This window comes from Drepanopeziza brunnea, assembly GCF_022702325.1.
Source record: "Drepanopeziza brunnea f. sp. 'multigermtubi' strain 214-2 chromosome Unknown ctg19, whole genome shotgun sequence".
NCBI classification, from domain to species: domain Eukaryota; kingdom Fungi; phylum Ascomycota; class Leotiomycetes; order Helotiales; family Drepanopezizaceae; genus Drepanopeziza; species Drepanopeziza brunnea.
The window spans coordinates 1,310,830-1,335,919 of NW_027094082.1; the positions used below are offsets into that span (position 1 = coordinate 1,310,830).

The 25,090-nt window shown below is 50.0% G+C and overlaps 8 protein-coding genes across 8 annotated transcripts; 3 read left to right on the top strand and 5 right to left on the bottom strand.

The window, feature by feature from the left end:
- Positions 1 to 559: 559 nt before the first annotated feature.
- On the bottom strand, positions 560 to 924 carry L3040_009139 (uncharacterized protein; the record flags this gene model as incomplete). The annotated part of the gene is made up of 3 exons (XM_066155863.1): positions 560 to 728; positions 824 to 850; positions 920 to 924. 3 exons carry the CDS (start codon positions 922 to 924, stop codon positions 560 to 562), a joined length of 201 nt encoding a protein of 66 aa, XP_066010145.1.
- A 1,093-nt stretch (positions 925 to 2,017) lies between these two features.
- L3040_009140 (uncharacterized protein) lies at positions 2,018 to 4,215 on the top strand (the record flags this gene model as incomplete). The annotated part of the gene is made up of 3 exons (XM_066155864.1): positions 2,018 to 2,534; positions 2,607 to 3,443; positions 3,500 to 4,215. 3 exons carry the CDS (start codon positions 2,018 to 2,020, stop codon positions 4,213 to 4,215), a joined length of 2,070 nt encoding a protein of 689 aa, XP_066010146.1.
- A 984-nt stretch (positions 4,216 to 5,199) lies between these two features.
- On the bottom strand, positions 5,200 to 5,896 carry L3040_009141 (uncharacterized protein; the record flags this gene model as incomplete). The annotated part of the gene is made up of 2 exons (XM_007293986.2): positions 5,200 to 5,523; positions 5,624 to 5,896. The coding sequence occupies 2 exons, from the start codon at positions 5,894 to 5,896 to the stop codon at positions 5,200 to 5,202; spliced, it is 597 nt and encodes a 198-aa protein (XP_007294048.2).
- Positions 5,897 to 6,130: 234 nt separating this feature from the next.
- On the top strand, positions 6,131 to 7,652 carry L3040_009142 (mitochondrial 37S ribosomal protein mS29; the record flags this gene model as incomplete). The annotated part of the gene is made up of 2 exons (XM_007293985.2): positions 6,131 to 6,824; positions 6,874 to 7,652. 2 exons carry the CDS (start codon positions 6,131 to 6,133, stop codon positions 7,650 to 7,652), a joined length of 1,473 nt encoding a protein of 490 aa, XP_007294047.1.
- Positions 7,653 to 9,479: 1,827 nt separating this feature from the next.
- On the bottom strand, positions 9,480 to 13,106 carry L3040_009143 (uncharacterized protein; the record flags this gene model as incomplete). The annotated part of the gene is made up of 11 exons (XM_066155865.1): positions 9,480 to 9,497; positions 9,594 to 9,773; positions 9,823 to 10,029; positions 10,086 to 10,376; positions 10,478 to 10,546; positions 10,627 to 10,854; positions 10,933 to 11,314; positions 11,376 to 11,513; positions 11,623 to 11,971; positions 12,397 to 12,828; positions 12,878 to 13,106. 11 exons carry the CDS (start codon positions 13,104 to 13,106, stop codon positions 9,480 to 9,482), a joined length of 2,523 nt encoding a protein of 840 aa, XP_066010147.1.
- A 747-nt stretch (positions 13,107 to 13,853) lies between these two features.
- Positions 13,854 to 15,629, bottom strand: L3040_009144 (uncharacterized protein; the record flags this gene model as incomplete). The annotated part of the gene is made up of 5 exons (XM_066155866.1): positions 13,854 to 14,059; positions 14,108 to 14,867; positions 14,925 to 15,374; positions 15,481 to 15,551; positions 15,614 to 15,629. 5 exons carry the CDS (start codon positions 15,627 to 15,629, stop codon positions 13,854 to 13,856), a joined length of 1,503 nt encoding a protein of 500 aa, XP_066010148.1.
- A 2,469-nt stretch (positions 15,630 to 18,098) lies between these two features.
- Positions 18,099 to 18,434, bottom strand: L3040_009145 (uncharacterized protein; the record flags this gene model as incomplete). The annotated part of the gene is made up of 1 exon (XM_066155867.1): positions 18,099 to 18,434. The coding sequence occupies one exon, from the start codon at positions 18,432 to 18,434 to the stop codon at positions 18,099 to 18,101; it is 336 nt and encodes a 111-aa protein (XP_066010149.1).
- A 5,702-nt stretch (positions 18,435 to 24,136) lies between these two features.
- On the top strand, positions 24,137 to 24,912 carry L3040_009146 (uncharacterized protein; the record flags this gene model as incomplete). The annotated part of the gene is made up of 2 exons (XM_007293980.1): positions 24,137 to 24,444; positions 24,678 to 24,912. The coding sequence occupies 2 exons, from the start codon at positions 24,137 to 24,139 to the stop codon at positions 24,910 to 24,912; spliced, it is 543 nt and encodes a 180-aa protein (XP_007294042.1).
- Between the last annotated feature and the right edge of the window lie 178 nt (positions 24,913 to 25,090).

Here is a 25,090-nt window from a genome sequence, read left to right on the forward strand (position 1 = left end):
GCTCCAGCGCCAGCGCCAGCTAGCCTGAATGTGGGTTGATATCCGCGATCGTCTCATGTTGGTTACGTTCCTGCGCTGTCCTTGTTCGGGCGGGTGCCACAACCGGCCGGCAGAGCCGTCAGGTTCAAGTGCATTCAGGAGCCGAATGGTTGAACCAGCTCCTCGGGTCACCAGCATACTACTACTACTAGATGCAGAACTTGATGTTACTTTACCAGAAACAGCGCCAATCCCAAGACGAAGACGATGAAGCTCAAGGGTGCGGAAGAGAAGAAGGCCTCTTCCCTCTCCAACGAAGGCGCAAACGATACTCAGGAGACTCACTGACCGCCTCTGATGCCGACTCGGTCGTCTCAAGTGAAGGAAGGATGAAACCCGGAGCAACCCAATGAAAGAGAGCGGATGAACTTTCTGGAGATGATGGGCCTCTTCGACGGAAACAACTGCTGGTCCCTTTCCGTATGTCAGTTTCTTTCGGCTGACCGAATTTTGGCTTAGTGATTGCTGAGCTTATCTGGGCTTTATGCTTTGGGGCTTGGGAGAGGATGTTCGCGATTTGTCAACGATACTGTACCGATAGTTTCCAGCCCGCTTGGTTCCGGTGTCCCGATTCCCTTGATTTCTTGATTCCAAGTGACGGCGTCGGATCGTCGGCGGTGGCGTCACAGTTGCGGTGGCTGGTGGCTGGGGGCTGAGGGCTGGGGGGGTTTCGGGATGCATTTTGGTTCCTGAGTTCGGGCCTTGTCAGCTTGTCACATTGTCATCCACCAGCCCAGGCCGGCCAGGCAAGGAGGTAGGAGGAGTTTGGAGGTGCAGCCCATACGGAGTGAGAAATTGAGTGGCTGAGTGGCTGCGCGGTTGAGTGATTGAGCGGTTGAGTGATTGAGCGGTTGATTAATTAGTATGGTGCTTTACCGACTGCATTGCGGTGAGAATTGCAAAGAAAGGGTGTAGGTACCGGTAGCAGTGAAGTGAATACTAGTAGTACTGGTACATACGGACGCACGCGTAGAGTTCAACCGACCACCCACCCACCATCCGACCCGAAACCTACAACCTCTTATACTGGTCGGCGCATACCGGTACCCACCGCAGTCAACCATCAACAAACACACATCGCACATCGCACATATCCATACTTCAGCTCTCTCTCTCTCTCTTCCCTCTTCATGCCAACCGCTCCATTCCAGCTCCAGCTCGACTTCAAAGTCCGGGTCAACAACAACAACAATTCCCATCATTCATCGATCCCAACCTAATCCAGTCCAGGCGACCTACCCACTACTACCGGTACAACTGCCTGACCGACACTCGGGCTCCCCCCCTCCACCCTCCCCCCTCCAACCCTCCCCCCTCCAACCCTCCCCCCCCCCCCCCCTGATGCGCTGCCTCCAGTTGACGCGGCCATCTGCATAACACATTCCATACGCAAAACTCCCCGCCCGCGAACACCACCCACACGTTTCAGCGCTCTCTGCCCGCCGGGAATGGTCGCCAGCAGCGGCGTCGACGCACAATACGGGCTGCCCGTGAATCACAGAACAGAGGAGAGGAGGGCATTCCGTTTCTGGATGCGATCGCTGCAGCCCCCAGCCCTTAGATCGATTTCGACCTCGACCTCGACTTCGACCTCGACTTCGACCTCGACCTCGACCTTGGCCCTCGACCTCACCCCGTCGCTCGACCCTCTAGAAGTACCACCAGTACCGGTAATTGTTTGTCTCCCGCGAACCCACGAACAGAAGAATCCGAGTCCGAATCCGAATCTCCAACTGCGAGTCCCCGACGGCCGACATCCTGCACGCACCACTTTTAAACAAGCGCTTCTATCTTCGGAACTGTGACACGGCTCAGGCTCAGGTACAGTGTAGAAGGCTGTGCTCGAGACACCGGCGACCCTGCGACAAACGGCCACGGCCTACAATCAGGAGCAGTCAAACAAACGAACGACCGACCGAGACCGACTGAACGAACGAACGAACGTACGAACGAACGAACGACCGTCGCCAGGGGCAGCATGGCTCGCAAATCTATACCCCTACCGCTAACGCTGCCTAACTCAACAGATGTCGACGACGAGCCCGACTCCCACTCTCCTCTGAGCCCCAGGTCCAAGGCCAAGTCCCATTCCAAGTCCCATTCCAAGTCCAATTCCAAGTCCATGTCGAGATCTCCACGATCGCCTTTCAGATTCCACGCATCAAAGAGCTCATCAAAGAAGGTACCAAGCGACTCCCCGTCAATGCAAGCTGCCGCTGCTGCCGAATCGCAGCACACCCCCTCTACCACCCGGAGCCTTTCGGCCTCGCACATCTTGCCTACCTTGTCAACACTACAGCCGGATCTGGGCCAAGAGCAGAAGGAGCGGCCTGCCCGGAGCGGCTTCTTTGCAAATTACAAGGCCTCCAAGAATTCCCACCGCTCACAGAAAAATCGGACGGGTTCCGCAGGCCAGCAGGAGGACAGAATGTCCAGAGACGCAGACCGGCCTGCCATGCATGCGAGGGTCTCATCCAAGGACACGTCCAGAACTGGTGAGAAAATAAACTCCACACGAATCTTTGCTTCTTCCGGACGGACAGCACTGACGCCAGTCGCGCAAACAGAATCGAGTCTCGACAGATCAATTGCGAGGAGAGCAGTCGGTGGGCCATCCCGTTCGGAGGTATCACTCGAATCGACCGGCGACTCCTCTTCTCCCCCGTCGACTGGCAATGCCGGCGCAAAGAAGAACAGACCGAAGCCATTCAGTATACTGTCTCGGTCCAAGTCGATCCGCGACGATCATTCGCCTCGAGAGCCTTCGCCGACAAAGAGCAAGGCTGCGGAAGCCGATAAGCATCCGACACAAAATGCCGACTCGAGATCGACACATACTCCCCCCGACCAAGCCGACAATAGGTCCTTCAGATCGATGGTAAGCTCGACGCCTCGCAAGGACTCCGAAGATCGACAGCGATCTTTGACTCGAGATATGCCACCGCCGAAAGAGGGTAGCAAGCTTCGAGAGCAAAAGGAACAAGGCAGGTCGCACACAATCCCCAAGGAAAACGGTCGGCTACATACCTCTTCCTCGGGCCATGGGCGCGAGGGTTTCTTGAACAACCTCAAAAGCTCTGCAAGCAAGGGGGCTGGAGCACTGAGTAAAGGTCTGTTCGGGAAAGGGGGTAGTCGAAGCGGAAGCACTCACGAGAAAGAAGCCCCGGTCGACGACGAGCACTACCAGCTGAAGGTCCTCAACCTCAATCTGGTAGAGCAGACGCGGCTCACCCGGATCTCGAAGAAGTTGGAGGACTCCAAGGACAAGACAGAGTTCTGGATGCCAGCCTTCCCGTGGAGAGCGATCGACTACTTGAACTACAAAGGCAGCGATGTAGAGGGATTATACAGAGTACCAGGCAGCGGCCCACAGATCAAGAAGTGGCAGAGGAGATTTGACGAGGGTATTTGAAGACTTCCAGCTCACAGGTTCCAGTATACTTACTGACATGCGTTGTAGAATTTGACATTGATCTCTTTGAGCAAGATGAGCTTTACGACATAAACATTATAGGTTCGATGCTCAAGGCCTGGCTCCGTGAGCTGCCGGACGAACTTTTCCCCAAGAGTTCTCAGGATCGCATCAATCGTGAATGCGACAAGGACCAAGAGGAGGTTCCCCAGCTGCTGATCGACGAACTCTCCAACCTCTCGCCATTCAACTACTACCTTCTCTTCGCCATCACCTGCCACCTCTCGCTCCTCCTCGCCCACTCCGACAAGAACAAGATGGATTACCGAAACCTGTGCATCTGCTTTCAGCCATGCATGAAGATCGACGCATTCTGCTTCAAGTTCCTCGTGTGCAACTGGAGGGAATGTTGGAAGGGGTGCAAGACGGAGCAGTTCTACATCGAGCAGGAGTACATACTATTTGACATGGTTTCCAACTCGGCCGCCGAAGGACGAGACAGCACCGCCGTTGAGAGTCACGACGAACGCAATGTCTCGAGCTCAGACAGCAGCAAGCCAAGTAGTGTAAGCATCGATCAATCTGGCCAGAAGGCCGGTGGGAGCAACAGCAAAAAGACTCCTCAGAGCCTGAATACAGGTGCCTCTAACACTATCAATACGGCACTAACCGTTGTCAACGAGAGCCCCCCCGCAGCAACTCACCGAAGCAACGAAATGAGACCCTTGAGTCCTATCAAGCCACTAAGTCCCATTGGGTTTTGAGGGGTACTCGCTCGAGCTCGACGGTTGATTAATAGCACTAGGGTTGGCGTGCGATTTTCGATTCTTGATACACCCTGTGCTGCCGGCCCTACCTTACTCTATCGAGCATGGGGCAGACAAATTATGAGAGACAAATAGGGCACATAAATTGAAAGGAAGGGCTTCCCTCACGACTTGACAAGGTCTCTGGCAGTAGTCGGTAGCACCGAAAACCCCTGTCTCGGATTCTAGCTTCCTCGGACAGTCTCCCCTTGGGAATTTCACCTGCGGTGAAGGGCAACCCGACTTGGAGCGTTTTCTCTTCCTCTGCATGTCTTTTACGATTCATTTCATCCTTCTACGTTCGCATGGTTCGAGTCTGTTGAATACCCAAGCGTTCCGCACGGTTAATGGCATGGTCGTTTCTTATTCGCTTTCTTCGTTCCAGTCTCACCTACAGATGCATTCGTTTTTTTGTTGCAGTGGGAGGATCGGGCATTCTTTCAGCATATTTAGGGGTGGTGAAGGAGGTGTAGGTGGCTGGGACTAGGGCTGGGAGGCATAGGGGAAGTCATGGCGTGTTGGGGAGACTGGAACGGGAGTTTATTTGGTCTACTTTTCTTTGGATTTTGCATGTGAGGGGAGCCGCTCATGACAGGAACAGGGGCGGTGACACTCTGCCAGAAAAAGATCCGATTTGTACGATTATGGCGATGCGATGTTGGTTTGTGAGGTGATGGATGATCCGAGGAGGGCAAGTGGTTGAACATATCGATCCAAAAGTCGATGAGATTTACAAATCAACTTTCCTTGCTTTGATCGCAGAAGTATTCAAACGTAGTGTAATAATTCCGGAAGATTCCCTGATAAGTTTGCCAAATACACGCTTTTTCCTCACATGTGCATACGCTCTCACGCATGGACGCCGCCGACCCAAACTCCAGTAAGCCAGCCGTCCCTCCAACGCCGAACAATGATTCCACCGCACCTCCACACAAAGTAAGTCTACTTCGCACCATTCTTTCTCCCCTTCCGATCGTTAGCCCTCTGCAGCCTCTCATTCCGTCTGACCTTCTCCTTCCTCTCCCTCCGCCCATCACCCTGCCTTTCGGTGCCCTCCTTCCTTTCCGCCTCCTTCTTCATATCGACCTCGACAATCCAGTCGTTCTCGCCAGCCTTGTTGGCGCCCTTGTAGCCCCATTTCGGCACCCACTCGCCTGTCGCGTCGTCGTAGACCATCTTCTTGCGCTGCTCGGCCGACTTGGCCTTGATGCCCTTCTTGGCGGCGAACTTCTCCCAGGTGGTTTGAGCTTTGGGGGGCGGGAGGGGCTGTGTGGAGATTGGTGTGTTAATAAAAAATCTGCCGCACTCTGGAGGTAAGGGAAGAGAGCGGGAGGGGGGGGAGGGGGGGGGGGTGGTTGATTGGTACCTTCTCACGCGGCAGCCTCGTCTCGATTTCCGGGAGCGACAGCAGCACGCCGTTGGGCGTGCTGGCGATCGGACAGGTCGAGAGCAGCTGGTTCAGCAGTGCCTGGGCGCCGTCTCGCGCCGTGGCGGCCAGGTCGTCTTCGAGGTTCTCCGGGCTCGTGAGGAGGACTGGGTTTGGGTCTGAGGCGAGCAGGAGGCCGAGGTCGAAGGTGTATGGCGTGGGCTTGTTGACCTCCACGGGGAGTTTCGCGGCTTTTGCCGCCATCGTCGCCATTGTCTTCTCGAATAGATCCGGAATTCGTCGAGGAAGAGAGATGGTGGCGGTTCGTCGCAAAGCTATCCATGAACTATTTTCTAGGGACCTTTTTTTTTTTTTGGAGAGCTGCTTTAAGCGGCCGCATTTTAGCGCGGAGCTAATATATTTCCACATCCATCTCAGAACTGCCATTGAACAAGAATCGGTCCACGGCTCACCACAACGCCTTGCCAGGCCAGCCATATATCTAGGATGTCGACTTCTCAGTGCTGGAAATGCCTTGTTGCCAGGCCTGTTACTGCCCAATTCGCCCCTACGCTGGCTGTGAGGCTGGCAGCCCCTGCTCGGAAGTTCTCGACGACGGCAATGCTGGCTGCTGGACCCCCGACCAAGACACCGAAGATGGTGGCAGGAAAGAGTAAAGGTGCGAAGACGCTGCGGATCAAGAAGAAGGCCTTTGTGAAGACGGGGAAGCCGCCCGCGGCTGGAGAGCGAAAGGCGATGCGGAAGAGGATTGTGCTGAGTAACACGAATGCGCTGGAAGTTGAGGATCTCAGGGATCTGAACGGAAAGCTTGTGGACGAGCTCTTGCAGCAGGATGCTGAGGCGCGACCGAATAAAGGGTCGTTGGCGGCGGTTGTGATGGGGGAGGATGAACCCAGGATGGTGGGACAAGTGGTAGGGTTGAATGGGGTGACGGTCGACAGTCTGAGGGCTGTGGAGGCTTTCAAGACGACGCAGGGATGGGGAATTTTCCGGCGGCCTGCGGTGTTGATCAGGGGGGAGAGTGTAGTCATGGCAAGGAGGATGATGGAGGCCGAGGGCAAGGCCGAGACGATCAGGATGGTGCTGGATGGAGATAAGGGGACGGGAAAGAGTCTGATGATGTTGAGTGCTATGGCCACGGCGTTTGCGAAGGGCTGGGTTGTGATCAATATCCCTGAAGGTTTGTCGTCGTACTTATTCTATTGGAGAATTGGGCTAATGAAATGCAGCCCAAGAAGTTACAAACGCCATGACAGCGTACGCAGCGTTACCAAACACAAACCCGACCCTCTGGTCCCAGAATACATATATTGCCAACTGGCTCTCCCAAATCGCAAAAGCCAACATCGCTGTCCTCCAATCCTTCACTCTACCCGAAGAACTCACCGCTCCTATTACAGTCCCAAAAGGTACCACCCTCTTCCGTCTCTGCGAACTCGGTGCCCGCGACCCCGAAATCGCGTGGCCTATGTTCGAAGCCTTCTGGTCAGAGCTCGCTACTCCGGGACATCCCCCAGTTCTCATGTGTCTTGACGGCTTAAGTTTCGCCATGCAAGACTCGCTCTACCGCGCCCAGGATTTTTCCCTTATCCATGCTCACGACCTGGCTGTCATCAGGCATTTCGTGGACCACCTCTCCGGCACCAAGAAGCTCCCGAATGGAGGTGCCGTGCTAGCGGCGACTAGTCGCTCTCATGCCCCAGTCTCGAAATCGCTAAACTTGGCCATCAAGCAGGCCGAAGATCGGCAGGCGGGCAGGAACATTACGCCAAAAGATCCTTTCGAGAAGGCGTACGATGCGAGGGCTGACAAGGTCCTGAGTAGTGTGGAGGTCATGAGGTTGAAGGGATTGACTAAGCGGGAAGCGAGGGGACTGATGGAGTACTGGGCGAAGAGTGGAGTTTTGAGGTGTCAGGTTGACGAGGAGACGGTGGCGGAGAAGTGGGCGCTCGCTGGCAACGGTGTCGTTGCTGAGATCCAGAGGGCGGCGCTCTGGATGAGGATGTAAAATAGGAAGGGGGATGTGTGTGTATCGTACGTATGTAAGTTATCCGTGTGAGAGATGTTGATACATAGCATAGAAAGCAGTTGAAGATGTGTCGCTGCGCTCGTCTCTGAAAGAGAAAAAAAATTTCCCTGGGTGTGAGGCGAGCCTTAGCTAGAAGTCAGTCTCTGGGTATCTCTCTCTCTCTCTCTCTCTCTCTCTCTCTCTCTCTCTCTCTCTCTCTCTCTCTCTCTCTCTCTCTCTCTGACTCCAATTATCATAAAAGAAATCTCAAGCACGAATTCCAACAGCGAGTTTTTCTCAGACAGAAGAATAAAAAAGGAAAAAGCAGCGCCTTTGATTCATATCTATCTATCTATCTATCTATCTATCTACGGAGATAGAGCAGAGAAAGGCTCCCGAACGACGCCAACGTCTACTCACGTCAAGCTCTTATGTAGCAGCAGAATCTCCCCCAGGACCCAGATAGATAGATAGATGCTTTCGAATGAGTCCCTTCCAACCCTTTTTCGCTCTTTTGAAATTATTTCCGGGGCTCTGGAATCGTATGTACTGTGTGTGTGTGTGTGTGTGTATGTCCCCAGAGAGAGAAAGAGGGGGGTGGGCAGAGCGAAAACGAACGACGACGACGAACGTAGCTTAGCTGAGCCAGTGTAGAAGAAGTGCGAGGCCGAGTGGGGCTCGAGATGTTCCCAAAAAAAGGGAAAGGAAAAAAAGGGAAGAGAAAAAAAAAGGGACAAGAAAAAAAAAAAAAAAACCCTCCCCTGGCCCTCGAGAGATGACACACGTCAGTCAGCTTTTCATTACTGGAGATCCTTTCTCAAGCGCAGTACTTTAAGCTGCGTCGCCCGACGACGACGACGACGACGAAGAAGAAGAAGCAGTCGTGGCCGAAGGCGCAGTGTGTAGCTAGTTGGTGATGACCCCGTCGGCCTGCCCTGGCCATCGCAGACGCCTTCGTCTGCTTGCTTGAAGCTTGGAGCTTGGCGCGCTGGCTGGCTGGCTCGCTCGCTCTCCGTCACAGCAAGTCGCGAAGAGGGAGGAAGGGAGGGGGATTGTGGACTGGGTTGGAAAGGAAAGGAAAGGAAAAGATAGATGATACAATACGTACGATAGCAGCCTGGTTCTCACTCGGTGTTGGGCATGCATGCCACTTGTAGACGCCGGATCGATCGGCCGCCGCAGCTTTGGCTCTCGACCTACTGCTGCTGCTCGACTGGGGAATGCTTGGACGAGACGAGCAGGGAGAAGGCTACGAAGAGGGTAGTGGTGAGTTTCAAGGAAGGCATTTTTGCGGAAGGTTTTGGTTGGGTTGGGGTTTGTGGTTTGTGATTGTTATGGGGGTTGCGGTGTTGACTGTTGTCAAGATCGCAAGAGGTGCGTGGTGGATAGGTACAATCTTCAAAGAGAAGGAGTAGAAGATAATTTTGAATTTTGTGGCGGAGCTAGTCGGTCTAACCTTTCGAAGTGTATTGAGGTGGGTGTCCTGACATTCAGCAAAAAAATCTGCATAGATGGGCTCGCTTAAAAGTCAACAAAGACAAACAAGAAGGTTCGGGAATGCTAAGAAAGTGTATTCATTCCAACTTCTGCCAAAATAAACCCCGAAATTCCTGTGAATAGTAAGCCCTCCATACTTATGCGAAAGCCAACTCAACTCAGTGTTGCGCAGGTGATACCAAGAGATGTATATAGACTGAAATCCAGGCTATTTTTCATGGGCATCCTCAATGTGCCCCATGGATAGTGGGCACTTTCGAAAAATCAAATCTGATCCAGATCAAAAATAGAATCCTCTCAATTGATTCTACAAACAAGTGCCTGACTTCTCTACTTCAAAGTGACAATCTGTATTGGTAACATTCAGTTATCCGACCCGGTCTGTCAATGGATGCTCAATCTTGCCCGGTGCCAAACCGCTCTCCTTTGCCCTACTGTGCTTACTGATCCTCTCATAGATCCGCTCCACGCAGGACGGAATCTACGATATGTATAGCCTAGGAACGCACTTGTCTTGCGAAGCTCCATGACTATTGGTGCCGTATCCTTATCTCTCAAAAGGCGGTCTCTGGGACGCTTCTTCTCCTTTTGTCCGTAAGTCCGGGCAAAATCTTTAAGGTATTCCTGTCAAGTCAGCCTATGTATGCCACCAAAATATATGGGACAATCATACCTTTTGCTCGTCTGGTATCTTGCCATGGTCTTCGACCCATCGCTCAAACTTTTTGAGCCTCAGAGAATCATGAGGAATGGTCACAAATTTGATTGCCTCGCCCTTGATTTCATTATTGAAGGATCTGAGGGCTTTCGAGATGTCCTCTGCTGTGTGGTTAAAATCGGAATTTGAATCGGAGAAATCCGATATCGGATCCTCTTCGTCCTGGATCAGGTGATTAGCAATGTCACAGAAATTTCTGAAATATTTAGAATACTTACAAAGTAGTGGGTATCATCCAAGGATTTAATATCGGGCACAAACGGCGGTATAGACGTATGGAGGCGATCCCACTGAATGTCCCGGAACCACTTATGGCTTTTGATATCTTCTGCATCGTTGGGGAAGACGTATCGGCCAGCATAGTCGTATGGGTAGATAGAGCTATCCTTAAGCCTGTATCGTCTGGAACAAAGGCGGGTTTCCTTCTCCTGGATGATGCTTCGGATGAGGTCTTGGCATCGCTTGCTGACAAGTGGCTTGTGCGGGAAAGCGAAGGTGTTTTTGTGTGCCTGTAGAAATCGATTAGACATGTGCCCAGTACGATGGTGGCACTTCGAGAACGCTTAAAAAGTTTCCAGACCCAGATCCGGATGCAAAGGATGATACTTGCAATTATATTCTGCTTCGTTTGCTGTCTTCCCCCTTCTTCGGCAAGGAAAGGCGTGTGGCCGTATAGACACTAGTAGATAATGGTCAGTTCCACAGTACGCTGTAGGTGGGGAAACATGAAGAGGGGAGGGTGATATGGGGGAGTATCACCTCGTATAGGATCACTGCGACACTCCACCAGTCGCACCGAGCGTCATAGGCATCTCCTCTCACGACTTCAGGAGCCATGTATTGGCTGGTGCCGACGACAGACCGAGCCATGGTTCTATTCCCATAGCGGTTACGCCAGTTCAAAATACCGTCAGATTCTGTGATAATGGATGAGTTTTGCTCATGTCGCTGCTCCTTTCCACCCACGGGTGCCAGGGCAAGCTTCTTCTGTAGTATGGTCTGGTCAGTAATGTTCACAAGATATTTGAACATCTGGAAGCAAGAAAAGGCTTCCCGAGTACTCACTGAGGAATCCAGGTCCCCCTGAATGTCCAGTTTATCACCAGCAACATCTATGCCTAATTTTGCCAGGAGAGAATATCGATGGTTGTTGAAGTAGGCCTGGTCGTGTGACCAGTGCCCATCGAAAGCAAGGCCAAAATCGGAGATTTTCAAATGCCCTGAAGCAGAAATGAGGAAATTGTCTGGCTTTACATCACGGTGGATCCAGCGGAGGGCATGAGCCTCTTCGATGCACAGGATCATCTCCGCAATATACCACTTTGTGACAGCTTCAGATAGGACATTGTCGCGGATTAAAAGTCCCAGAAAGTCACCTCCCGGCATGTAATCCATGACCAAGTACAAATTGTGAAGGTCTTGGAAGCTTGCGATGAGAGGGACGACCCTGAATGATTTTAGACTCTTGAATGTGTCGAAGGGGGCTGGAAACATTGAGAATTCATTACCAACGAGATCCTTCAGCGGATACCAGGAAGTCTCGCTCGGCCCGAAGATGGCCCTCCTGGCTGTTGCGGAGCATATCGGACTTTCTGATGACCTTCATGGCATAGATTTCTCGTCTAACACCTGGCTCAGTGGTGGGACTACGGATTCTGGTAAGCAAGCGTGAATACACTGTGCCCAAGGAGACTGGGAACTTGTGGCATCTAATTTGCGCCAAGGGCACTGGGAAGATGGGAAAAAGGATCTTACCTATTTTCCTCTTTCTCTCGGACTAGGCGGACGACGCCAAAACTACCTTTACCCAGGACCTTGACGACCTCATAGCGAGAGGTAGTAATGTCCTTACCTTCTCTGAGAGCATTGCCTGCGCGGGCTTTCATTACACGGGTCTCTCGTAGATGATCGCTTTCATCCTTGGCCCAGGCACGCCGGTACTCTGCTTGTTCAGCGGGGGACAGATTAGCCTGCTCGTGATATAGCACGGCTTCCAGCTGGCGTCTACGCATCGAGCGAGGAGTTAAAGCACCCGAGATTACCTGGTTGTAGTGGGTTTCGAAGAACACTTTCGCTGCGGCGGCCCTCTCTACAGTGATGATAGCTGGGCAGGTCAGCAAAGGGTTCAGGATGAATAGGGAACATTGAAAATTTCACGTCGTAGGGCGATGGACGGTGTCCGGGAAGGGAGGTGACAAATTTAACTTTTTAATGTGCCCAGTATGAATGAGGAGCATTGAAATGAAAGGGATATCTGAAGCCGGTGTATGGTCCGACCAGGTTGATGTAGCCCTTCTGAGATACACTCAACAGATATGGGGAGCATTGGAAATTTAGAGCTTGGGTCAATCGAGGGCACTCAGCAAAGATAGTGGCAAAAGGGACTCATACAATTTGCGCATTAGGAATGGGAAACTTTGAAATCGAGTGAGGATCTGAAACTGGCTGCCGATGCTGGCAGGGTGGTGTAGGGCTTTTGCAATGAACCCACTAGGCACCGCGAAGATTGGAAAAGGAGGGAGCGCTTACTCGGTGCGGGTTCCGGGGTCTCCAAGCTCTCCACAATGGGTGCGAGAAGCACCGGATGCTCATTTGAGCCTCCACAGTCACCCGTTGGCTGCTTGATGACAACCTTTTTATTCTCTGACGAATGTTGCGAGATCATCTTGTACTTTTGCGACGAGAGCTTTGAGTCGAGAGACGTTTTGCTCGTCGATTCCCCAGGCCTAGGGACGGAAGACTTGCCACTATTACTGCGTGATTCAGTGCTGGTGGAAGGAGTGCCCTCCGGTGTTACATCTGTGGCACCTTTGTCAATCGAGATCAGGCTGGGGCGATTGTTGAATTGAGTACGATGAACGACCGTTGGCTCCAACTGGCACTTGAGGATTACTGCCGAGAGTCTCCGGGCAGGAGAGCTGACTGGGGACGGTGGCGCCTCTGCCATGGATGCATTGGAAACTGCAGGTTGGTCAGTAGATGGTTGAGTACGCGCCAGGGATAGAACCACCGCTGTTTCTGAATGACTTCAAAGCCGTGAGTAGCTTTGAACCATGTCTGCGGAGCTTCGAAGGTCGGTCCATGCTGCCAGGAGACTCAGGGGATGCTGGGGGGGTCATCATCAAGTCATATGCACTCGGGATTCTTTTGATCGTTCCCTGCTCTGATGGTGGATCAAGAGCGTCTCCATCGGGCGTCTCCGACTGTATATGGCCGGTAAAGCTGTATGTGCGCTTCATGTTTGGAGCGGAGCGGTTGACGGTGCTGCGCGGAGTTGATGGTGGAAGAAGTAATGATACTGAGGCAAAGTTGATCGATTGGATGCTTTGCGATGATGGAAATGATGCAAATGATGATGTTGATGATGATGATGATGGATGGGATTTTGGAAACGGTCAGAAGAGGGAGTTCGTTGCAAGGGCGTTTATCAGTGCTTACTTACCATCAGCGTGCCTGCCCTTCTGAGAATTCCAATATGTACGGCAAGCACGGTCAGGGAGCATCTGCCCGCCAGTACTCAACGTTCGAACCTTGCTCATGGGCGATTTGGAAGAGAAAGCTGCAAGTCCAATACTCGGAATAGTGCTACTGGCCTAAAACCCAAATACTTCTCCCAAGGTCTTTGACACTCACTCACAGCGGCGAATCAAGAATATAGGCTATTTCTTATGTTTTGAATACCTAAGCACTGTTCCACAACTTGTGGAACATACACAATCAATTTTTGACGCCTTAGGATGTATGCCATCTCCTCATCCCAGGCCACACATGTGCCTCCCGTCCCATGAGACACTTCGACACAACAGCGTGGGTCGGAGAAAAGCGCAGGAAGCATTATAGCCCGGTATTTTGAGACATAGGACAAGGAAATAAAGAGATGTGTATCAGACATTGTACAGATGAGAGGATTCGACACGCCAGAGCTTCGGCTCAATCAATCAGAAAGCAGTCAAGAAAGAGCCACGTAACCAATTCGCGAACAAGGCTTACTTCGAATCCAGCAACTTGATGTCGAAGATAAGGGTGCTGTTTCCGGGAATCCCGGGCACCCCTTTACTGCCATACGCAAGGTTGGCCGGGATGGTCAGTCTGCGCTCGCCGCCGACTTGCATACCAGCAACACCAATGTCCCATCCCTTGATGACCTCGCCGGTACCAAGCTTGAAGGAGAAGGGCTTGCCGCTCTTGTTTGCTGTCGCAATATCAGTATTGGTATCGTATGAATGGATGTTCCACTTACAGTCAAAGACCTTTCCGTTCTCGAGCTTGCCGATGTAACGCATAGCGACCTTGTTACCCTTCTTGCAGGCTGGACCGGAACCAAGCTTCTTGTCGTCGATCTTGACACCGTTGACCATCTTGACGCCCAATGTGGCCTTGCCCTTACTTTCCTTAGTCTCGACAGCAGCGGGTTTGGCCTTCTCGGCGGATCCAGTTGGACCTTGAACCAGATTCTTGGCGAATTGGACCTTCTTGTCGGTGATATCAGACTTGACAGCGGGACTGTCTGCCTTTGGGGCCTCATCCGCCTTGGCTGGAACAGCCTCTCCATTGTTCTTCTTCAGCTTCTTCAGTTGCTTCTTGCTGAGCTTCTTCTCCTCGGGAGCTCCGTCCTTGAGGCTCTTGGCCATGATGTCGTCGAGCGAGGCACCCTCTTCAATATCATCAGCAGAGCGCTTGTTCTTGCCCTTCTTGTCGGCAGAGACAAGCTTTGGGGCTTCATCCTCAGACTCGACCTCGGTAATACGCGGGTTCTCAAGAGTATCCAATTCATCACTCTCATCGTCATCCATCCCAATATCGAGCTCATCCTCATCAGGAGACAGGTCATATTCGTCTTCGTCGCCTTCCTCGGAATCGTAGACCTCGTGGTGGTGGTTGTGTCCATCATCCTGGGGAACAACGTAGTTGCCAGTGAGGTAGATTGTGTGGGTACCGGAAACCTTGAAGAAGACGCGTTCGTTCTCGCCGATGGTGATGTCAAGTGGTTGTTGGAAGTTCTGTGGTCATCTTGTTAGCCTTTCTGCAAGTGATGTGCTCTTGTGAATACCACATACCTTCTCTAGGTCGAGTGTGCAGAGAACAAACTCCTCGACTTCGATGTCCTCGGAATCTTCATCGCTGTCCTCATCGGATAGCTCCTCCTCTTCACCGGTAGCCTTGGCCTTTCCCTTCTTGCTGGCCTTGCCATTGGGGGCATCCTTCATCTCCTCGTCAGACTCGGCGTTCTCCAGCGTATCCATGAGCTGCTTGAGGGCAGCAGCCTTGCGGGCCTTCTTTGACTTGGCTGGATCACTTGGGCCACCGTTCGCCTCCTCATCTGACTCGCTCTCCTCTTCAGAGTCGTCGCTGGCCAACAGAGCGCGCATATACTCCTCAGAATCTTCGTCTTCCTCGGAACCCTCTTGGCGGATGAGCTTCAAGGTCGCGCGGAGAGGGCCACCTTTGGCGATCCCCTTGGCATCGGCGATCTCGCTAGGGTCGATGGCAGCCATTGTAATGCGAAACTAAGGGTTGTGAATTCAGCTTGGAATATTTTGGATTTCGAGTTCTGCCCCCGCGAACTTTCCGTGGAGGACCAGGCGGCTGCATGAAGAGCTTGCGGAGACTTACGGTAGCAGGGAATTCTGCAATAGCAGGGACGATGATGTCTCCTGGAGGGACCTGAAGGCCATAGGTAGCGACTATTGTTGATGTCAGATTGTCCTGACCGAGTTGGATGAATACAGGGCGCAATGCGACCTACCTGGAATAAGTACCATCTTGACTGGTTGGTGATGATTCCTGGTAGAAATTAAGTTGTGAGAAGAAGCGCGTCTGATTGACGACTCTGATTGCAGGTATCTTGTTGTAGAAGACAAGATTCGCGATGTTTGAAGAAGAGGAAGAGCGGTGTCGTGCGGAAGAAGTTCTGAAGGGAAGAACTTCAGCACTTAGATGGATTTTTTTTCGATGGCGCTAGCGGCCGATAGCCTTATCTTAGCGCAACATCCGCCCAGCAACGCGATACGGACGGACTTGGAGGTCACGCTTCTACTGTACACACGGGGGACCGAAGACTCGATCACAATGTACTCGGTTGCTTAGGTATAACTCCAACTAAGGATGGCTCTATGACTTTCACCTCTCTCTCCCGCTCTCGATCTTTCTCGCTCTCTCTCCAAGAATCATTCGCTCATTGCCTTCAGGATCTGCCACAGCCACCAGCCCATCAACCTCGGAAATACCTCCCATCTTGAAAATCAGCTATGGATCACAGTTGGCACTACGCACTGCTAACAGTGCGCCTTTTCACCTTAAGGCAAGCTGTTGGCTACTCTGGTAGTGCATGGGTTCCTAAGCGCCACTGGGCTTCTTATAGAGTACCAGAAAGATGGAAGTTTCGGTCACGATGACGATTACATTACATCAAGAACAGAAACACGTGGGAGAACGCAAGAACAAATTTTTATGTTATCACAGGTATGAACTTGTCGAGCTTGATTATCGTCAAGGACCAGTCATTTGAATAACTCAGTATGACGGCTCCGTGGAGAGAACCTCCTGAAGGTCTTGCCGACTCTTCGACGGACCATACAGGATTTCGGTTATGGGACCATCCTCAAAGAGCACAGCAAGATCTTGATTATCCCCGATCCATTCTTCGGTACGTGAGTATCGACTCCTCCGGTGGTTACTTGCTACTCCAGAATTGCAAAGATCAGTCCTGCAATTTCGTGATTGCCCTGGACATCTAACAACTTCAATGACCCGAATCGATGGAATATGCTCAGTGCCAGTAGCTCGCCTCATACCCTGGCTAGCCACAGAAATGTGATGCCAACATCTGGAAGGTCAAGCGAATATAGTAAATGCAGAATGTTGCTTTTACAGTCACCTCCAACTGCTAATCGTCGGCTTGCTTAGGTGGGCCTCCTTACATCCTTTCAGTCTTGAATCAATGCGTAAAACCTTTATTTCGCACCAGAACTCTTTACATTTGACAGCTTAAACTTCCTACAATCACAAGCTTTGAAAGGCAAATAAAAACTATAAACCTTTTAGTAACAAGAGATAGCTTATAAGTAAGCATAAGACGATTTTGTTTTACATTCATTATTTAACAGAGTTCATTAATGTGGTCATATAGAAAGTTGAATTTCGCATAAATTTGGAAGAAGTCTCACAAAAAGAGCGACTTCAGCTTAATCTTTTGTATCTGGGTCTATTAACAAGCAGATTCAAGCTTGACGGTTTTAATTGACTACTTCCCCCAAGATAGAATTAGCAAACACCGGCTAAAATCAATTTTTTTTTGGGAAGTGTTGACCCTTAGTTTTGGTGCGAGAAGTGGTTTTATGCATTAGCAATTACCTAGTACTGTACCTCTGTCGGCCTACTTTCGATTGAATGTAGCAGGCCCTACAGCAGCTCTTCAAGCACTTCCATCTCTTTCAGCAAGCCGTACGCCACTGGGATCATCATCATTGCTCCTCAATTGATGAGTTAACAACCAAGTCCCATCGTTCCTCCCCAGCCGACAACCACCGTTACTTACTCCTGTCCCGAGCCAAGGGACGCAGATCAGCTCAGTTGTTTGTGTAAAGACAACTAAATGAGTAAGTCTTCGATGAAGCAGGATTGGCATGGATTCATCGTACAACGTTTAGAGAGGCTTGGATTCTTTTTGTTGCATTCAGCATTGATCATTTCATCGCCTTTCGGGCTGTATAGACTGCGGAAAGCAGCAAGTACGGCGCAATGAGCTTATAGCTTTTTATTTCTCCCGAATCTTCCCATCTTATCTTTTCTGGAAACGCGTATTAAGATGTTGTTCCTCATAAGTTGCTTCTCTAATTTATTTCAGATTAGTTGTTTGTGACACGTCGTTATACCCTTAGTGAGGTCGTAAGTCGGACTCTTGAAAGACTGGCTATAGACGTTGAAACAATCATCATCATCGTCGTCATCATCCCTAACTAATTTAATTACCAAACCATACCCAAGCTAGGTTTAGCCGGATCCTGGCTACGACACCAACAGATCCACTCAGAATCATCCCCCAACCCTCTCGCTCAAGCTCTTGAAGCCCTCCCTAACATGTCTACACACAGCTCCCGCAAAACCACTCTCCTCCCCTTCTTCTCCCAGCCCCAAAGCCCCAATCTTCCAGCAAACCGCAATGCTCATATTTCCTTCATACAGCTCACAGCATTAAATGTCAGAGGTGGACCACCCGTCAGATCAGCCGGCTAGTAGAACACCATCTCCTCTTCCTTACAACGCTCCACGCTCTCAGAGGGCCGCAACGAAACAATATTTCTCGCTTCATATGAACCTTCACTCCTGGCACCGAGCTTAGAAATCGTCCAAGAATATACGCTCCTCAAGTATCTCAGGAGTCCAGGGGGTTGGTCGTGCAGCTGCCGCGCTCTCGCTGCTAGGCGCACCGTGATCGCCTTTGCCAGGTCCCAGGAAGAGGCCGCTTGGTGGTTCCCTGGGTGGGTTTTCTGCAGCGAGAACGTTTGGAAGTCTACAGAGACAAAGAGACCCATCTCGTCGTCTGAGATACCCACTGGTCCTCGCATATTGATGGCTGTGCCGGACCCGAAGCTATCGACGCCAACCGATTCTGGTAAACACCCTGACAGAGCGTTGATGATGAGTTGGTGCAGCAGCCCTGTCAGCTTGGCCCCTTTATCCGGCACAGTTTCACTGCATCTTGAAGCACGTGTGCATCGACAGTCAATATCTCAACGCCGGTTTCGTAAGTCCCGGCGTCGTCAAATAGCGGTGCACCGGTCCACGTCCCGGGTCCGATGGAATGTACGCCAGAGACAAACCCACAGAGCGAAGCGAGCCATTTGGGCAGATACATGTCTAGCAGTGGCCCTAGGAGAAAAGACCAGGATATGGGTAGATTCTTGGCCGTGTCGAATTGCGGGTTGAATGGTTTGCGAATCGGGTAGTTGGTGAGCTCCGTTACTGCATGGGGGGTTTGGAGAGCAGCGAGGAAGGACCTGGTGAATGCCAGTCCAGACATGCCGTCGCCAATTGCATGGTGAGCACGAGAACCCTATGAAACACCTCCGGCCCGAAAATGGCAAGATAAATACCTTCCACGGTGGGGTCGAAGGTGGCCACTCTGCATCTAGGATGCTCGGGAGGCTCGTTGTACGGCTCTGGTCTCGCTCTCGCTCTCGCTGTCTGGGTCGTTGTGGGCGAGGATCTGGATGTGCTTACCGAGATATAGATGGGGACAGAAGGCGTAGTACGAAGGACTCGGTGTCTGCTTTTGAGACAGTGACGCTTAGCTGTGGATGCTGGTCTATACACTGTTGCAGAGCGTAGGTGTATGTGAAGATGGAATCTGTGTCTACTGTCGAGGTAAACTCCAAGATGCCGCCCACGACAAGGGCACGGGAAAATCCGTAGGATTCCCGAACAATGCATTGTTTGGCCCTGATGGGAATGTCAACAAATCACCTCAAGCCACTTGGAACGGAAAGAAAGCGCTTACTTGCGGAGCGCAAAATCTGCTCGTCGGCAGGGTCAGATGCAAACGGCCACATTTTGGAGAATGCTTATTTTAGGGCGTGTTTGATAGCCTCCAATTCTGCGATTTGGAGCTTTGATTCGCAATCGGCAGGAGTGATTATTTGGTGTTGGGTAACTAACCCATGTGATTATTATTATGATCACGATTTTTGCGGACACCACTAGAATTGTGAATCCCCGGAGATCGCAGAAAATCGAGTGATCTCAAGAGATTGATTTGTTTCTCCGAAAATAAATCTCAAATCCCTTCTCCACAATATCTCTTCTTGACGCAATCGAGGTTTCAAATCTATCCCAAATTTTTAACCACTACCGCTGAACTTAGCTTCAAACCTTGCTACTTAAAGCTCAAAGCTTGAAAAGGTTGTATACGGAGTACGGAGTAAGCGTTCGTTCCTTTCGCTAAATTATAGATAGCTAGGTATGGAACCTTAAGATACCCTCAATCTTCGGGCTGATTTTGAGCATGACAAACGAGGGTTTCGATATGATAAAACACGTGCAAAGAATACTGAAAATGCGATTGTTCTTTTGATAATTGCGGATAGCTACTACGATTATTTTATGTAAAAGCTTCGCTGACTTGCTAACTGGTTGATATCAAGGATAAGTTACCCTTCTACACTTGAAATAGATCGGCGGCTATAGCAGATCCACGGCATTACTAAATTTATGTGCCGGCAAAAATCGCAATCGCAAACGCACGAGGGGGATTTACGGAGGTTACCAAACGGAAATCTATTTTCAAAGAGGAGATAAAATCAAGAGAGATTACGATTCACGGCGATTCGATCGTCTTCGATTCTAGAACGTGGATTTGTGGCACGAGGCCAGCGGATTGCAAAGTGTTATTATGTCTGATACAAATAATAGTGGGCCTTGACGTCGCAACTTTTGGGGCCCTTCCTTAAAGTGGGCGAAAAAATTATGTCCCGCGAAAAAATTATGTCCCGCTTCAACGCCAAAAATCGCGGGGAACGTAGACACTTCAACAACACTTCAACACAACATTTTCCATCAAACATTGACCTACGTACCCAAATAAAAATGGGCAAAAAACGCGCGCGCGCTCTTGCACCTCTTGATCTTAATTCTGAATACCAGAAGCTTTTAAAAGCTTTTCAATATGAGCGAATATAGCTAGCATTCGAATGGCTCCTCGAAAACCTTTCCGAAACACCTTTTACTGCGAGTCGCATTCATATGATAGAAAAGCCTGATACTTTAAAGCGAAGATGGAATAAGTATCAAGCTAAACAAGCTCGATTGAAAGAGGGGAAAGCGCTACAAGTAGGGAGGCTTATGGTTCTATTAGCAGCACAGCACAAAGCTGTTTTAATCTACGCCGCAGATCAAGCAACTAAAGGAGGGAAAGGAGCTATTAAGCGTATGCTTTATCGATGCATTTGCTACCTTAAAATACAAGAAAATAAGCCAGAACCTTCTTAGCGTTGGTTTCAATCTTGGTTGAGAAATACAACAGAACTCTATGCTATACGGACTAAACCAATCGCATCTTATCGCGTCGATATGCATATTAAGAAATCTCTTTCCAACTGGTTCTATACCGAGCTTGTTCTTGCTATCTAGTTCTGCGGAATTGGGCTTAAAGATAAGCATAGAATCGCAAATATGGATGAGAAAGGCGCGCGGATTTGTATGCCGGCCGGAAAAGAAGTTATCGTACTTATCGGAATCAAAGAGATGTATACAGGAATCTATGAAAATCGACTATCCGTAACTGTGATCGAAGCTATTCTTGCCGATAGAAAAGCTATTCCTCTAATGATTATTGTGCTCGGAAAGCAAATTATAGCATCTTGGTTTTCCGAAAAGATGACTGAACATGAAGTTGTCATTGTTTCCGAATCTAGTTATACGAACGATAAGATTACTATAAAGTAGCTTAAGCACTTTATTAAGCATACCGATCAAAGACCCGATAAACCGTAGATGATATTATTACTTGATGATTAGCTTTGCTACGAAGCTTTAAATTTCATTCTACTAGCCAAACAAAATCGTATATGGCTTATCAAATTCCTTTTTTATCAAACTTATCTTTTACAACCTTTCGATGTCGGCTGCTTTCGCACTTAGAAATATAATTAACAATATGCTATCATGGATGCTATTCGAGGCTTCGAAGCTGAATATACTATCTCATCGTTTATGCGAGACCTTCTTTAAATTCGCGAGCAAACCTTTACAACTCGGAATATCAAACACGCTTTTCGAGATGCAAGAATGTGGCCGATCAGCTTTTCTCAAATTCAACGCAAATTAAAAGAGTATAGTAAAAAGAGTAAGAAAGAGGCGGGATTGCATATACTCGAGTACGGAGAAACGTTTGATCTTGAAGAAGATAAATATTCTTTTTCAATCGATAAGCAACTTGACGAATTACCTCTTCTTGCGCTACCTCGACCTTCTTAATCTTTTCAAGATTGCGTAGAGCAACTCGACGATCTGAACGATAAGATCAGAATAGCTCTTTCTTCTCTTAGCTGCTAACGCTTCGATATCGCGAAACAAAGTACCGAGACTTGGTTATTACGAGGAAGCTTTGATCAAGCAGAACTCGATAAAAATCAAAAGCTTTAGCGCGATACACATCGGAAAAAGCTGATTAGAAGGTCGAGTTTGCAAACGGGAAGGAATATACTAGCTTTTAAAGCACTCGAAAAAGTCAAGGCTATAAAGATAAAAAAGCAAGAAGCTAGTCTTAAGATAGCGAACGCTAAACTCAAGTCAGCAACGATTAAAATTCGAAACGATCGTTATAATCAAGGAGTTCTTGATCGGAAAGCCGAAAAAGAGCGAAAGAAATGGTTGAACGAAGCGTATAAGCAACAAGGTCGAGGGATTCCTATACACATTCCACCCGAACGAAAAGTCCTTATTCGAGACCGCGAAAAGCAACCTATAATAGAAGAACTAGAAGCTGATAATATTAATTTGATTTCTTTTCGAAACGCAATTGCAAACGAAGAAGCTGCGTTAAAAGAAGTTTAAGAAAGAGATCTTGCTATATTCGCGGACCCTTCGTATTTAATCGATCCTTAAATCCTTACAGAAGAAAAACGCTTTCGAATCAGACAAAACCCATTATCTTGCATTTAAATTAGCGATGACGACGAAGATGAAAGATTAAATACCTTACTTTCGTCTCCTTTAGCAAAAATGATGCTTACTAGGTGGGAAGAGCTTGAAAAAGAGCTTGAAGAGAAAGAAGATTCGATATCGATTCGATCTGTAGCATCTCTTAATTCAATTCAAAGGACACGCGGTAAAATAATTTTTTCGTAGCTTAATTGAGAATGAATAACATTATTAAATATATATATATATATATTATTGCAACGTTATAAGCAATGTTATGAGCAATATAAGTGTCTACGTTCCCCGCGATTTTTGGCGTTGAAGCGGGACATAATTTTTTCGCGGGACATAATTTTTTCGCCCACTTTAGGGAAGGGCCCCAAAAGTTGCGACGTCAAGGCCCACTATTATCAGAACACGTGGTACAGCAAGCAAACATAAATAGAGAAAACTCTTCCGGCCACTTCTATGCATGTGCTCGAGCAGCCAGCATGTCTGTCAACGTGTTGTCGAAAATACTAATCAGAGTCTGAAAAGATCGACGCATGGGAACAGATATGCTGGCCACCCCGCACGAATGTACGTCGATAAGGCAAGCTGTCAGCTGCTCTCCGTCGCACGGGATCGTGTAATATTTTATAATAGAATATAAAACAGAGGAGGCCGATATCCAACCCGAGTCGGCCCGTGCTACTGCAGCTTCTCGGTTTCGACTTCCGGCTGGCTCGCTTAGAATCAGGGGCTCCGCTCGCTTCTCCAATGTTTTGTTGACATTGGCAAAACTTTCCCGTCATTGAAGATGAGTGGATGTAACGTAGCGTAACGACTGCGGAAAGCGGGAAAGAAACGAGCATCTCCCTGGAAGCTGAAAGGGCTGGTAGATTTTGATGACACGTCACACTTCAAAAACCCAATAGCAAGCAATACTCCTTCCTGCCTGGAAGCTACCTAGCCTGGTTTCCGAGAAGGACTGAAATGTTGTGTATACGGAGATCCGAAGCTGCGCTAGAATACGTCAAGCTGTTCGCGGGGGAATACAATTTGGCGGCTCTTCAGACATGGGTTGCTGACATCCTCATACCTTATGTGAAGTACCTATGCTCCCAGAGGCCTCTCCGACCAAGATGGATACCTAACTTGTAACTCTGGGCTTTCCATGCAACGTGCTCCCTTTCTCGGTTACCCCTTCTGTGGTGTTTGCTATCGTCTGCATGCAGCTTCCCGGCGCAGGCACCAAGAACCTCTTCACCACAAATCTCTTCAGCTGTTCCCAGGGATTTTCCCTACCATCACGGTCGTTCATCCCATTGTTCTAATCCTCTGCTTTTTGACATCCAGCCCGAGCGGACAATAGATCCGTCTCTCTTCATCGCATTCAGCCCCACGCAGCCTCAGCTTTCAGCACAGCCGAGGTAGCGCTGAAACTGGTGCAGGGGTCCGCCCTCGGTATCCGTGCTGTTTCTTCTCCATCTTTAGAACCTTTAGAACACCATCCCGGCCCCCACCATCCGAATCACCACCACCACCACCACAACCAAAGCCCCAACCTAAACCGCGCCCACAATCACAACTCCTCCTCAATCTCAATCTCAGTCTGAATTGGAATCTCAACTTCCACGCTCAACCCTCAATGGCGCTCCTCGCCTTCCCAGCTCTTCTCCTCGCCCTCCTCCTCGCCCTCCTAGGCCCGGCGCAAGCCGAGGCAGCAAACATAACCATTACCCCCGAAACATCCGCCAATGCCACCATCTCCGAGGGCAACAGCCAGTACGAGTACCACGGGTGCTACGAAGAGAGCGGGCTGGGCAACAATGCGACGAACGGAATGCGAGCTCTGAGCTCGGGGAAGATGGAGAGTCGGGACGACATGACGGTCGAGGTGTGTCTGAACTACTGTGCCGACGGCGGGTGGGCGTTCGCGGGCCTGCAGTACACGAAGTACGTCCACTTCTACATCCTCCTCCCCACCTCTCCTCTCCTCGGTTTCCTTTGCTCCCCCATCGTATCGTGTTTACTTTGGAATTGATTGGATTCCGGGTTTTGGCGGCGCTATGCCATGCTGCGCTACACCGGGTCTCGGGCGGCCAGAAGTAAACAAACCAAAACAAGACAATACAAAACGAGACAATCATTATACAAAAACAGAAATAGCTGACAAGCTCCACTTACAGAGAATGCTACTGCGCGCCCCTCATCTCCTCCGTCGCCACTAAGCGCGACGATAGCGCCTGCGACCTGGCGTGCGCAGGGAACACGTCGGAGTTCTGCGGCGGCGCCCTCAAGCTTTCCGTATATCAGATGTCGAGCAACAGCGAGGGCGCCGGAACGAAGGCGGTGGGCCACGCGCCCGTGAGCAGCATCCTGGCCCTGGGGGTTGCGATGGGGGTTCTGCTGTGTCTGGCCTGATGATGCGATGAGCTGCTGCGAAGCAGAGGGAACGAGTAATGTTTTGATACGAGGCTTATATGACCATTACGAAGCAAGGACGAGCGTATAGTGTATATGACCATTACGACGCAAGGAAAAAGGCGTATATTGCTACGTTGGATGACGGGTTTGCATAAGGAAGCATTGTAGGATTGGA